Source organism: Antechinus flavipes, chromosome 4 (assembly GCF_016432865.1).
Source record: "Antechinus flavipes isolate AdamAnt ecotype Samford, QLD, Australia chromosome 4, AdamAnt_v2, whole genome shotgun sequence".
In the NCBI taxonomy this organism is placed as follows: Eukaryota; Metazoa; Chordata; class Mammalia; order Dasyuromorphia; family Dasyuridae; genus Antechinus; species Antechinus flavipes.
Genome location: NC_067401.1, coordinates 173,656,588 through 173,670,600, shown reverse-complemented (window position 1 = coordinate 173,670,600; position 14,013 = coordinate 173,656,588). Strand labels below are relative to the sequence as shown.

Here is a 14,013-nt window from a genome sequence, read left to right as displayed (position 1 = left end):
TGTTTTTAGTACTGTTTCTTATTAGCGCCCATTCCTTATTTATTATCATCCAATAACTTCAATTACTTTTAGGAAAAGGGTTTTTTGGAGAGGTAAGGAGGGTATTTGTTGGGTTTTGGGTTTTTTTTTTGTTGTTGTTGTTGTTGTTTTTTTTTAATTAATGTGATATAGGAAACAGTTATTTATAAAACTGTTGGTACAAAAATGTATCCCCAAAATGTCCAAACGGCACATTTTCCTGTAAGAACATACAAGTCCAAGGAAAAGTTAGCTCAAAAAGATAATTGAATGACAATGTAAGAGGACATATGTAAGAAGCATGTATGGTAATGTGGTACTTCACATCTTGTTTACACTTTTGATTGATCCAAAAGCATATCTAGACCTTCTGCAATTACATTATTTGGGTTAGGGGTACTAAGCACATCTCCATACATATTAATATATTACCAAACCAATGTTCTACACCAGAAATAAAGTAGGTGCCTTGCAAAGCCAGCGATCATATATAATCAGGGAAGAGCAGCCTCAGTTTGGGAATCTGTTTTTTCCCACTTACCCATGTTTTTGATACTGGTTGTTACTAAATGTACACCTTGTGCAGGAAACTAGGGAAACAAGATAATGGCCAGGATCAGGAAAATAAACTCCAACAAGGCCACAAGCACTTGATTTTGGGAGGGAGTTTACCTTACTAGCTGCGTCCCTAATCCAGAGCCAAGTGGGTGGGGGGAAAAACACCTATTAATTTTCACCACTAGGTGGGGATAGCGCCCCAATATAATGCCGTGAATGCTAGGATTGGGGAGGGGGGTAAGGAAGTGGGGGCAGCAGAGGCTTCGCAACCTCCACAGGAGGACACAATGCAGGCTAGGCTTAACGCAGCGCCTGGGCCAGATACCTAGGAGTGAGCAGAGCGGTAGTATCAAGAGTACCTGGGACCAGACAAGCAACTTCTTTGGAGCAATGGAAGCATCCAGACAGGCCCCAGAAATGCGAGGACGGAATGCGCATCGGGACACAAGGGGAGCCAGCCTCTAGCACGGGGGCAGAACGGGGAAGGAGCCAAAAGGTGGACTGCCGTAACTCCCGGGGACTGGCATCGAGGACTTGGTGTGGCTTCTGAAATGAGGGACCCCGAAGCGGGAAGACCGACGGCACTTTAACACAGCCTCGGGGTCCTGTATCGGAGTCCTTGAAGGGAGAAGCGTGGTCTTTAGGGACCCTGGGTGTGCCCAGCGCTTGGTTAGCAATACCCAGCCCCGCCCCATCCCCCGCCAGTTCTGACCCCACCCCCACCTTCGATCCCCTTGCTCGGATTTCCTTCTTCCAGAGTTGAAGACGGCTCCCCACTCTGGGAGTCTAGTGAAGAGCGGGGCCTGCAGAGCCTGGTACCCCACAGTGACCACGTGATCCTGAGAACTTGAACTTGGGGGCGGCAGGTGGGAGCGAGGTTCGTTTCCTCTTGCTCTTCTACATACTGGATCAGAACCTGGGACAGGGTTCCCACTCCCCGTGTGTGTGTCTCTCTGGCTCTTTTTGGAAGCAAGTTCGAACAATGATCACCATCAATTCCGATGGGAAAATAATGGTCAGAAGATGTCTGGTCACATTGAGACCCTTTAGGTAAAGTTCTTTAATAACCATCTCTTTGAGGGTTTTTTAATGGAGATGGTTTGGATGGGGGAGGGGTGATTTCTGTCCTCTTCACTGTGGGAAGGAGTGTGTGATCCAATTAATCAAACTTCAGAGTGATCAATGGGTACAGACTCAGATAACTAGGCAGCTTTTAGGGTCCTGTGGAGGTAGAGTGGAAGTGGGGAGGTGGAAGGCAAAAGGCAACAGGAGTTCTGTCAGAGTATGTAGATAATGTCGGAGGGTGTAAGTGTGTGTGTGTGTGTGTGTGTGTGTGTGTGTGTGTGTGTGTGTGTTTGTTCTCTTCGAGGCTTTGGTTCAGAAGGAAGAATCCAAAAGCTCCACTGAGAGTAGTAACTAGCTATCTTTCAGCAAGAATAGTGAAAGTCAGCCTACATCTGTTTAAATCCTTTTCTCTCCATAAACTATGCAATCTGTCCACTGCCAGTGGTCCTTGCCTTCAATGCATAAAGTTATCTCATTTGTGTGCACACCAGAGAAACCTGTGCTCCAGACTGCGCCCTTCTTCTTTCTTCTAATTTCCATTCAGTTTCTTAGTCCCTCTAATTGGACTGAGGTTGGAATTGGAATATGGAGAATGGTATTTTTCCAATAGGTTATTCTCCAGGTTTGAGTTTCAGAAATTGTGGGAGACCTACTAATCACTTTCCACTTGACTCTGGATTATGGAAATGGTAAGGTGGACTGAGGATGCACAAGGCTAGTAGACTAAAGTCCAGGAGATAGCTGAATATTGGGTTGGGAGGCAGAATCCTGGGGGGTCAAAAAGGCCTTGGCTCAAAAGAGGAGAATAGGAAAATGCAGACAGCATCTCCCTTCCTCCTTCCCTCTGTTTTGCTCTGGGGCCGGGGATTAGGGCCTGTCACTCTCGGGTTGTTCATCTCTGCCTTAGTATTTTCTAGTTCCAAATTGCATAAATGGATTTGTTCCTTTAGGGTAGGCCAGTGTTATTTCTGAGCAGGAAGGTTACAAGCTGTGCTGGGACCTCCTGGGAGTTCACAGAGTCAGATTTGGGGGTAGATGCAAAGACTGGATTGGAATTGAATCTTTATCTAAGAGCACAGAATAGAGGGAAAAAGGAGGAAGACTAGTATGGAGAGTGGGCTGGGATAGCATGAAGGGTTTTTAGGACACATGTTAGATGCAGCAACAGGTTAGGAAACCCCAACCAATAGGTTAGGGAGTGTGGGAAGCCAGAGTGGGCAAAAAGCGTGTGCAGAGAAGGTATTACCCAACCCAGTATGAGGATTATGTAATGGAATTGACTGCAAGCCAAGCCCTTTAATTTTCATTCCACTTTATATCCAATAGACTCAGGAGACCCTTTATGGAGCTATATTTGGAGAATATTGCCCCGTGTCCTCCTTTCTCTTTACTTAGCTGGATCTCCCTCCATCTTGGCAAGGCAGAAATCCCGACAGCTAAATTAAATGGCCTCATACCAATCATTTGTGAGCTTCACAGATAGCTTCTGGGACAAGAAACCAGGTTCCTCAAAGGGGGATCTCCTCAGAAAAAGAATAGAGGAAAGTTTGAGAGGCTGTTACTCCAGAGAGATGCTGAGATAAAAGGGAATGAGTCAGAAGTGGAGGAGAGGGGATTTCTCTTAGACTAGATTCAAAGAATTTTAGAATATTAAAACTGGAGGGACAGGTGTAAACTTAAAGCTCACTGTTCAATTCTTTAGCTTTACAGATAGGAAACTGAGGCTCAAAGAGAGGAAGTGACAACCAATTAACATTATGCCACAAATTAGTAGGATTTGAAACGGAGTCCTGAGCTTTCTGACTTTGGTAGAAAATCTTTTAGTTTCCTACCTTCCAGGAACCTTGAGATAAGTCCTCACCTCTTTTCCATAGTCCTAAAAAATGGAGATCTTTGTTCTGCTATAAACAACAGATGAGGCCAACATCTTAGACTAACAAAAAAGGAAGCATTGGATGAAGTTAAAAGCTACAGATGTTTCAGCACCACGGAGAGCTTCCAGGTTCTTTCCATCCAAAAGCTGCTGAACACTTAGCTTCATACGTAATTAACAAATGAATAGATATATTGGAGGAAAGAAGGGAGAGAAAGAGAGAGAGAGAGAGAGAGAGAGAGAGAGAGAGAGAGAGACAGAGAGACAGAGAGACAGAGACAGAAAGACAGAGACAGGAATACAGAGAGACAGAGACTAGCCCTTTAGAGCTCCCTCTTCTTTTTTTTCCTTCCTCTTATTCCTCTCACATCTTTGTAATGTCATATCTTCCTCCTTCACTCCATGAAAGCAACATGGCCTTTCTCCTTGTTGAGGCAACTCCTACTACATATACTCAATCCTATCTCCTACCATCTCCAGCAGATTTTCTCCACTATTGTTTCCACTTATTCTTTAATGTTTAATCTGTCCTTATCTATTGATTCCTTCTCTGTTCTTTATTATTGTTGTTTACGAATACATGGATTTTCCTCATCTTTAAAATCCTCATTATATCCTGTTATTCCTGACAGCTATTAGGCAGTATCACTATTATCTTTCTAGTTAAACTTCTTGAAAATGCTGACTCCAAACTTGAACTATTACAATAATCTCCTAATTGGTTTCTTTGTCTCATGTCTCTAATCCATCCTCCACTCAAGCTGTCAATATGATTTTCCTAAAGCATATGTCTGACCATATTACTCCACAATTCAATAAACTTCAGTGGCTACTTATTACCTACTAAGGTAAATTATGAAATATTTTATTTAATATTCAAAGTTCTTTATAACCTGGCCTCTTCCTATCTTTCCAATCTTTTTACATTCCACTTCTCTCCATGAACCAGATAGTCCAGCCATTCTGGCCTACTTGTTCCTTAAACATAAAACTTCACATCAAGTCACTTTTTTCCATATCTGAAATTCTCTCCCTCCCAACCTCCAACTTTTAAATCTCTGGTTTCCTTTGAGACTCAGATCAAGCCTCACCTTCTAGAGGAGGAAAGAGGTGAGGAGATAAACTCTTTTAAGCATATGGGTTGGACTTGCAGTATGGAGATAAAGGAGATGAGAGGTGAGGAAAGTATATACCCTGCTATAATCCTATAAAAGTTGTAGCTTCAAGAAATAGCTCAATATGGTAAAGGCATTATTTCAGCCTTGAAAAAAATTATGGTTATATAGCCAAAGACAATAAAGTCCAGCTCTAGCTAGAATTGCGCCATAAATACATTCATTGCTACCTACTCTCCCATGTGCTAGTTTATATAGTTCTAGATAGCTATAATTAATTACATATTTGTTTGCACACTTCCATGAACACCTGCTTACATTTCTTCAAAGATATAACTATCTCTCTCTCTCTCTCTCTCTCTCTCTCTCTCTCTCTCTCTCTCTATATATATATATATATATATATATATATATATATATATATATATAGTTCTACCTTTTCTGAAAGTATGTTTCCCAAGGGCAAGAAGAAATTTCTTCCATTTTTCCCCAACCTCTTCCCCCTAACCCTTCTTGCCAATTTATATATGAAGATTGCCTTAATGCAGTTCAATTAATGCCACAAATTAAATTATACAGGTGGTATTTTAGTTTTTGGAATGTACATACAAGAAGTCTGGGTTGAGGGTTGGCAATATTCACTTGAATAAGACTCAGGTTTGGGTTTCTTCTTTCCACTGGTCATTGTTTGGGGGGACTCTTTCAATTGATTATAGTGATATCTTCTATTCCCATGGTGTTTCACAGTTTAAAAATGCTTCCTTGCAAACATTCTTTGAAGTAAGCATGTAAGCACTATTGTCCCCATTTTATTGAGAAGGAAACTGAGGTTCATAGGGGATAAAGTGACTTGTTAATGGTTACATAACTATAAAGTGTCAGAATAAGGATTTGGGATTGAAATACAGGCCTTATAACAATTCAGTTTTCTTTCCAATATGTTAGTTTTCCTATCAACATAATATTTAGCATCATGTAATAAGGCAGAGACCCTGTGATATCATATAGGAAGATGTTTAATTTCAGACATGAAATTTCAAATGATCTAAATTGGGAAACTGATGTTACCACTGGACCTTTGCTGAGGTGCCAGCATGGGAGCTTACTAAAAATTCTTAAATGTACCAATTTGTGGACTTTATTGGCAGGGGTAAGTAAAAACTCTTCTTCCCTCCCCCTTGAAAAGGAGGATATTACTGAAACTACAATGATCACAATAGAACTTCTTATAATTTTCTCAACTCACTTGTATTATTTGTTGTTCAGGCATTTTTCAAGCTTGTCCAACTCTAAGTGATCAAAATGGATGAGAGGAATTAAGGGTATTTTTTATGGATAGGTTTAGTGTGTAGTGAAGCTACTGCTACTCCTATACATCATTCATGGGACAGATCCCTAGGCCAGGTGATATGGTGGGGTGGTCTAGACCAGGGACTAGTTTTTCTGACTCTGACCTCTCTGACAAATTTGCCTTATTTTCAGTAGTCTGTCTCCTGAAAGAAGGAATTAGAAGCCCAGAGTCTGAGAAGAAAAGTGTATTGGCACTGACAAAATGCCTTGACTGAGGTATAACAAGTCCTGGTTCTTAGAGATCAAATACAACAATGTGTGAAAAGCATTTTATAAACCTTAGAGCAATATGATTATATGATATTAGAATATTAAAAACTGGTGCTAAAACCCAGGCCTCCCCCTTTGATGGTCTTTCTGAAATGCCAGAGCTGCCTTCTATCTATCTTGTATATATGTGAAGTCCACAGGAAAGAACTTCATGGCTTACAGCCCCCTATGCTTTGCTTTGTCCCCTCAACCCCATTCCTTTGCAGGCTGTTTGTTCTGGGAATCGGTTTCTTCACACTCTGCTTCCTGATGACATCCCTGGGAGGCCAGTTCTCCGCCAGACGCTTGGGGGATTCACCTTTTACTGTCCACACTGAAGGTACTATGGGCAAGAAGCCTTTGACTGGGGGAAGAGGGATAGGATATGAGTGTATGTGCTTGTTGAGGAATGGATGGAAGTGTTCCTGAAAGTACAGGCCCAGTAGTCTCCTAGCTTTTCCTCAGAGAGGGGCTACACATAGACATGTATGGAGTATGGAGTATATCTTGGCCTATGGGTGGGAACTTCTGGGGATAGGCTGAAGCTGCGTGACTAATGTGTGTGGGTGAGACTTGCATGCTGCTTCTGCTTAAGGGATGAAATCCTCTAAACATTTTCTGCCCAGTATTCCCATGCTAAGGACCTTTGCAGATAAGAAAAGAATAAAGATTTGCTCTTTGCAGAATGAAACAAAATGTTCTACACATAGTAGACATTTAATAAATATTTGCTCAGTTACATTAAACTGAAAAGCATTTGCTGAAATGGCCTTTAAACACAGCTTATCTCTGTAACTATAAACTTCTGTGATTTTTGGTCACATTAGGATAGGAAAACATTTGGTTTTCATTGAGTTCAGAGAATAGGTCTGACTAGGGACTAGTATTTTTGACTCTGACTTCTCTAACAAATTTGCCTTATTTTCAGTAGTCTAACTTCTAAGATGATCTGGATGGTCTTCTCTAAAAGCTTAAGAAATGTTGATCTTGACAAGACACCATATCATAAGATTTACATCACTATGGAACGTTAGAGCTAGATGGGTCCTTGGAAATCATATGGTCCAACTCTTATTTGCAAGGGAAGAAACTGAGACTCAACTAAGAGAAGTCAGTCAACAAGTATTTATTAAGTGTCTACTATGTGCTGGGCACTGTCCTAAATGTGGAAGGTCACAAACCTGGTTAATATCAAAGTTGGAGAAAGTGTCATGATTCATAGTTCTTTGGTATTTCTACTACACCATAGTGATGATTAAGGGGAGAAGAAATGATGGATTTTAGTGTACAACATGGCTCTTCAGCTCATTCTAATTTTTTTATTTTCTTTCTGCTCTAAGCTATTAATTTTCCTCCCAATTCTCTCCTTCATCATCCAAATTTCACTTATAATTTAATTTTTTTTATATTCTACTTCATTTATTCCAAATATAGTTCTTGTGTGACCAAACCATTTTTTTAAAATGTGAAACTCTACTTATAGTTGCTATGGAGTTATTTTCTTCTAGGTTTTCTTTTTAGGTAATTCTTTATATTTATAATTCCTTATGCATATGAAATATTTATATTTAGGCAAATATTTTATATATATATATGTGTGTATATATACAAATTCTATACATTTATTCATGATGTTTAATGTCTTTCTTTTTACCCCTATCTTCTGATCCCACTAAAGTTTCCTTGGTCAGGATATTGGCTGGTTTCTTTCTCTTGGGACTTGCCTAGAGAACTAGGTAATCTTTTATCCCTCTGGAATTGACACAGTCAGATTCCTACATGATCTTGTTTCTGATTGGGACTGCCCAGTCAGAGCTCTGCTGATTCTTTCCCACTTAGTGTTTCCCCCTTGGTCATGTCATGATCAGAATTCTCAGGGATTTCTGTTCTCCATGTCTTCCTTTTTTGTTTAATTAAATTTTAAATTTTTTATTCTGGACTTAGCACACACCAAGCAAAATGAGCATTTCTATAAATATTGTTAAAGAGGAGAGGATTGTACATAAAATTATGAATCTTTATGATCAATCCACACACATTTATTAAGCTCTCACCATTTGTTAGGCAATATGCTAAGCAATAAGAATGCAAAGAAAGGCAAAAATAGCTCACAATCTAAGGAACTCACTTGTTAATGAAGGAGATAATAGACAAAGTAGTAAGTACATACTAGTTATACATGGGGCAAAATGGAGGTAATCTCAGAAGGAAGACATTAATATTAAAGAATCTCCTTGCAGAAGGTGGGATTTTAGTTAAGACTTTCTCTCTCCAAGGAAGCTAGAATGTGGAGGCAAAGTGGAAATGTGGAACAAAGTTCTAGGTTTGAAGTACAGTTAGTGATAATGCATTAAGTCAGGAGATATAATACCTTGTGCAAGGACCAGCAAGGAGACCAGTGCCATGGGGTTACCTTGCATGCATAAAGAAATAAAATGAAAGAACATTGAAAAGGCAGGAAGGGGCCAAGTTACCAGGGACTTTATATTTGTCCCTGGAGGTAGTAGAGAGTCACTGAGTTTATTGAATGGGGTGGCAGATAATATGATCAGACCAGAACTTTAGGAAAATTATTTTGGATGTTGAATGGAGGATGGAGAGGAAGGAAGAACAACTAGAAGTTTATTGCAGTAATTCAGATGTGAAGTGATGAGGGTCTACATCAGGGTGGTAGCATTATCAGAGTTAAGAGGTGTAGCAACATGACTAACATGGTAATAGGTTTTGCATAAATATGCATAAAACTTATCTCAAATTACTTGCTTTCACTGGGGGAGGGAAGGAATTTGGAACTCAAAATAAAAAAAGAATATTTAAAAAAATTTTAAAAGATATATGCTGTGGAGATCATTATACACTTCGACAATGATACTGTATGAGGATGTATTCTGATGGAAGTTGATTTCTATGACAAAGAGACCTAACTGAGTTTCAATGGATAAATGATGGACAGAAACAGCTACATCCAAAGAAGGAACACTGGGAAACGAATGTGAACTATTTGCATTTTTGATTTTCTTCCCAAGTTATTTTTACCTTCTGAATCCAATTCTCCCTATGCAACAGGAGAACTGTTCGGTTCTGCAAATATGTATTGTATCTAGGATATACTGCAACATATTTAACATATATAGGACTGCTTGCCATCTTGGGGGGGGGGTGGAGGGAGGGAGGGGAAAAAATGGAAACATAAGCGAGTGCAAAGGATAATGTTGTAAAAAAAATTACCCTGGCATGGATTCTGTCAATACAAAGTTATTATTAAATAAAATAAAATTTAAATTAAAAAAAAAGATATATGCTATGTAGATGCTGTAAATCAAGAGAGAGCAAAGAAAATAAAGTATTAAGATAATGATCAACAGCTTCAGAGGTTGCAAAGAGGTCAAGAAAGATGAACATTGAGAAAAGGCCATTAGAATTTAATTTAAGCATTTAAAAAATCTGTGGTAAGTCGTTTTGGAGATAGCAGTTTCCATTGAATAATGTTAGAAGCAAGATTGAAGAGTTAAGAAGAGAATGAGAAATGAAGGAAAGCCAATTGTAAGTGATTTTATCAAGGAGGTTAGTCACAAATAGAGGAGAAATATAGTACAATAGCTCACAATCATGGCTAGATCAAGGGAGGGTGGTTTTTGAGAATGGGTGAGGCATACACATATTTGTAGGCATCAGGGAAGTGGCTAGTAGAAAGGGAGAGATTAAAGATAAGTAAGCTTGTATTGTAAGCTTCTTTTTCTTTTCAAGAATATAATATAATCAGTATCATTATTCAGTTATATCTGATTCTTCATAGCCCCATAGACCATACTGTCCATGGAGATTTCTTGGCAAGGATACTGAAGTAGTTTACATTTCCTTCTCCAGTGGACTAAAACAATCCTTTCCTTAATTGGGGCAAATAGATGTTAACTGGCTTGACCAGGATCACACAGTTAGTAAGTGTCTGAATCCAGTTTGAACTCAGGAAGTTGAGTCTTCCTGATTCCAGACCCAGCACTCTATCCACTGAACCACCTAGCTGCTCATTATACTATATCATTATGTGAAAATATCTTATTATATATTATGTATACATAAAATTATACATATAACATATTATACACACACACACATACACACACACACATATAATATGTAATTTTCAAAGTTGTCCAACTTTATGAATTTCTGGCTTCCTTCTGTTCTCTTTTCTTTCTTTCTTTCTTTTTTTTTTTTTTTATTTTGTGGGAAAGGACCCTCTCCTTATCTCACTCTTTATCTTCCACTCCTTACCAACTTTTAAGAGGAAAAAATCATTGTAACAAAAATGCCTAGTCAAACAAAAAAAAAAATCTACATTCAGCATGTTCAAAATTGTCTGTCTCATTCTTCATCTTCAGTCCATCATCTTTCTGTCAGGAAGAGAATAGAATTGTTTATCATCAGTCTTCTAGAATCATGGTTAGTCATTGTTCTGAGTGATACTACTGGGTAAAAACCACTGTTAAGTGATTTCTGGGCACAGTTTCAAATTGCTTTTGCAGAAAAGCTGTACTATATAAAGTTTTACCAAACTTGCATTAATGTGCTTATTTTTCTGCAGCCCCTCCAAAATTTTTTTCATATGTGACTGGTGTGCAGTTGAAATCGCAACTTGTTTTAATTTTAATATCTTTAAACATTAATAATTATTATAGGGCTTTTTAACATGATTTTTGATAGATTGGAATTCTTCTTTGGAGAGTTATCTGTTGAGGATCAGTTCTTGTCCTTATAAATCTGGTCCAGTTTCTTCCTTATATGTCTTGGAAATGTGACTCTTATTAGAGAAACTTTCTACAAAGGTTTTTCCTCCATTATCTATTTCCCTTGTATTTCTAATTGCATAGTTTTTGTTTGTGGAAAACATTTTTAATTTTATGTAATCAAAATTATCTCCTGTGATTGATCCTCTCTATCTCGTTTGGTCATGAATACTCTTCTTATTTCTATTTCCAAACTGTAATTTCTTCTTTGCTTCTCTAATTAACAATATGACCGTCTGTAAATTAGTTGTGTATTTCATTTGGAATTTATTTTGGTGTATGGTATGAGATTGTTTATACTGTCAGACTGGTCTCCAATTCCCCCAGCAATTTTTGCCAAGTAATGATTGCCTTAGTAGCTAGGATATTTGGATTTATAATAGCTATGCTATGATCATTTATATTTGAATGTTACATATCTAATTCGATTTATCAATTTTAAAAATATTTAAATAGTACTAAACAGTTTTGATGAGAACTATTTTGGAGCATGGTTTGAAATATGGTATTGGTAAGATTCTTTGCTTTTTCAATACCTTCCTTGGGATTTCTCTTTTGTTCCTCCAGGTGAACTTTGTCATTATTTTTTCTAGCTCTATGAAGTAATCCTTTGAAAGTTTCATTGGTATGACAGTGAATAATTACATTGATTTAGGTGGTATTATCATTTTATATTGAATTGGCTCAATTTGTTGGGTTTATCTTTATTTCTGTGTTATAGTTCCTGCATGGATCTTGGTAGGTAGACTCCCAAATATTTTTTAAATTCTCTAATTATTTTGAATGAAACTTCTTTTTCTTTTTGCTGCATTTTTGTTGGAAGTATACAGAAATGCTTTTGATTTATGAGGGTTTATTTCATATCATACAACTTTTACTGAAATTATTTCAATTAATTTTTTAAATAACTATTTAGGATTCTTTAAGTAAGCTATCATATCATCTGCTAAAAGCAATAATTTTGTTTCTTTATATACACTTATTCCCTAAATTTCTTTTTCTTATTTTATTGATTCAATTGGTATTTTTAGAATTATATCAATAGTGGTGAAAATGGACATCAAATTTGTTCAGAGATGTCTGACTTTTCTTGACCTCATAGATCAGAGCATGCCAAGTCCTTCTGTCCTCCACTATCTCTTGAAGGCTGTCCGAGCTCATATTTATTGCTTCCATTACACTAGCTATCCATCTCCTGCCCTTTTCAATCTTTCCCATCAGGTCTTCTCCATTAGTTCAGTTTTCTCATTATGTAGCCAAAGTATTTAAGTTTCAGCTTCAGTATTTGACCTTCCAGGGATTAGCCTGAATTAATTCTTTTAAGTATTGACTGATTTGATCTCCTTGTTGTCCAAGGTACTCTCAAAAGTATTCTCTAGCACCACAATTCAAATGTGTCTATTCTGTAATATTCAACTTTCCTTATGGTATAAATCTCATAGCCATATATTGCTATTGGGAAATTCATAGCTTTGCTATATGAATTTTTGTTAGCAAAGTAATGTCTGTTGATTTTTAGTATGCTTGCTTTAGCTTTTGTCTTCTCAGAAGACGGAAGACAATCAGAAGTTGTGATTTTCTATTATAAATACTCCTAGAACTTAGTTTTAGATAAATATTATATTAAAGAAAGATCCATTTGTTTATATGTCTTTAGCATTTTTTGGAAAATGGAAATCAGTATTATGATTTACCAAAAGTTTTTTTTCTATATCTACTGATATAATCCTGTGATTTTATTGCTTTATTTTTTATTTCTTAAAAACTAAAGCTATTAATATGATCTATTATGTTTATAGTTTTCCTAATATTCAATCAACCCTACATTCCTGGTATGAATTCAAAGTGTTTAATCTTTTTGATATGTTGTTATAATCTTTTTGCTAATATTTTATTTAAAAATGTTCTGTAACTATTCATAAGGAATATTGGCCTACAGTTTTCTTTCTCTGGTTTGCTCTCCTCCTTTGGGGCATTTATAGTATGTCATATCATTAAGTCATAATAATATAGTTATTCATTGCTACATGAGATTATCCAATTTGAAATTTAAGTTTGAAGTTTACAGTTTTTGTTCAAGTTGTATATTATTGATTCTATAGGACTGAAATTCTAAAGAACAAGTTAATTTAAGTCAAGCGTGTAGAGGACCACAGAGTGAGGGAACTCTGGGTGAGGTGTAAGACTCTTCAGCCCAGAGGGAACCTGCTAACAATGTCTGGTTTGGCTCCCCATATACTCTAAGGGCTCTTGACTTTCCTGAGAAGTCAGGAGACTGTGATAACCTGTACTGTAATTGAAACAGAGTGATATCAGGTAGCAAAGAGTGCTACCAGGTGGCAAACTATATACAATAGCAAGTTGTTTATGTGGTCCCCCATGCACAATATATACTTAGCACATGCCCAGTATTGTTTTGGTACATAAGGATAGTAGGGTATATAAAGAGAAAGACCTTGGAATAAACAGACTCTATATTTTAGACTCGGGAGTCTTGCCTCATCACTCCTCCACTAAGACAGAATGTGTTAACCATCCCAACATGGGGGCTCTAGAAAGCACAATTTGTTTTGTTACCCTAACTTGGGGGCTCTAGAAAGCAGGACATAACACAAGGGGGTGAACTTTTATTTCTGTTATTATTTCTTTTATTTCTGATATACATTACCTCAATTCCTAAAATGCCAAAGACACATAAGAAAATGATAATTGTAGTCATTCCACTGCCTGAATACCAACAACATTTTCAGATTAACCTCAGACCTGGGAATAGATGAAAACTATATTGTTTAGTTGTGAATTTTTCTGAGTTTCAATGACAATCAGAAGTCAGGAATCTGTTCTACTTTTAACTATCTGTCACATTGTTATTTAAGGGTTAAAAAGTCTTGTTCCCAGCAGTCACCTTTAAAAGGGACTACCTAGTATATATTATTATGTATACTATATAAAAAAGGTTAGAGTAGATCAAGGATCTACTAAGGATCAAGGAAGTGAT

General features: G+C 37.3%; 1 protein-coding gene across 3 annotated transcripts in view; it reads left to right on the top strand.

Annotated features, from left to right (window-relative positions):
* The first annotated feature begins 1,529 nt into the window (after positions 1 to 1,529).
* MGAT5B (alpha-1,6-mannosylglycoprotein 6-beta-N-acetylglucosaminyltransferase B) overlaps positions 1,530 to 14,013 on the top strand; it is a 132,793-nt gene continuing 120,309 nt past the window's right edge. For 2 of the 3 annotated variants that reach the window (XM_051995520.1, XM_051995523.1), the window contains exons 1-2: positions 1,534 to 1,626; positions 6,456 to 6,568. In XM_051995520.1, coding sequence (XP_051851480.1) covers positions 1,559 to 1,626; positions 6,456 to 6,568 — 181 coding nt within the window. In that variant the 5' untranslated portion in view covers positions 1,534 to 1,558. Of the gene's footprint in view, positions 1,627 to 6,455; positions 6,569 to 14,013 lie in introns of all 3 variants that reach the window. The other variant, XM_051995522.1, reaches the window with a different exon arrangement.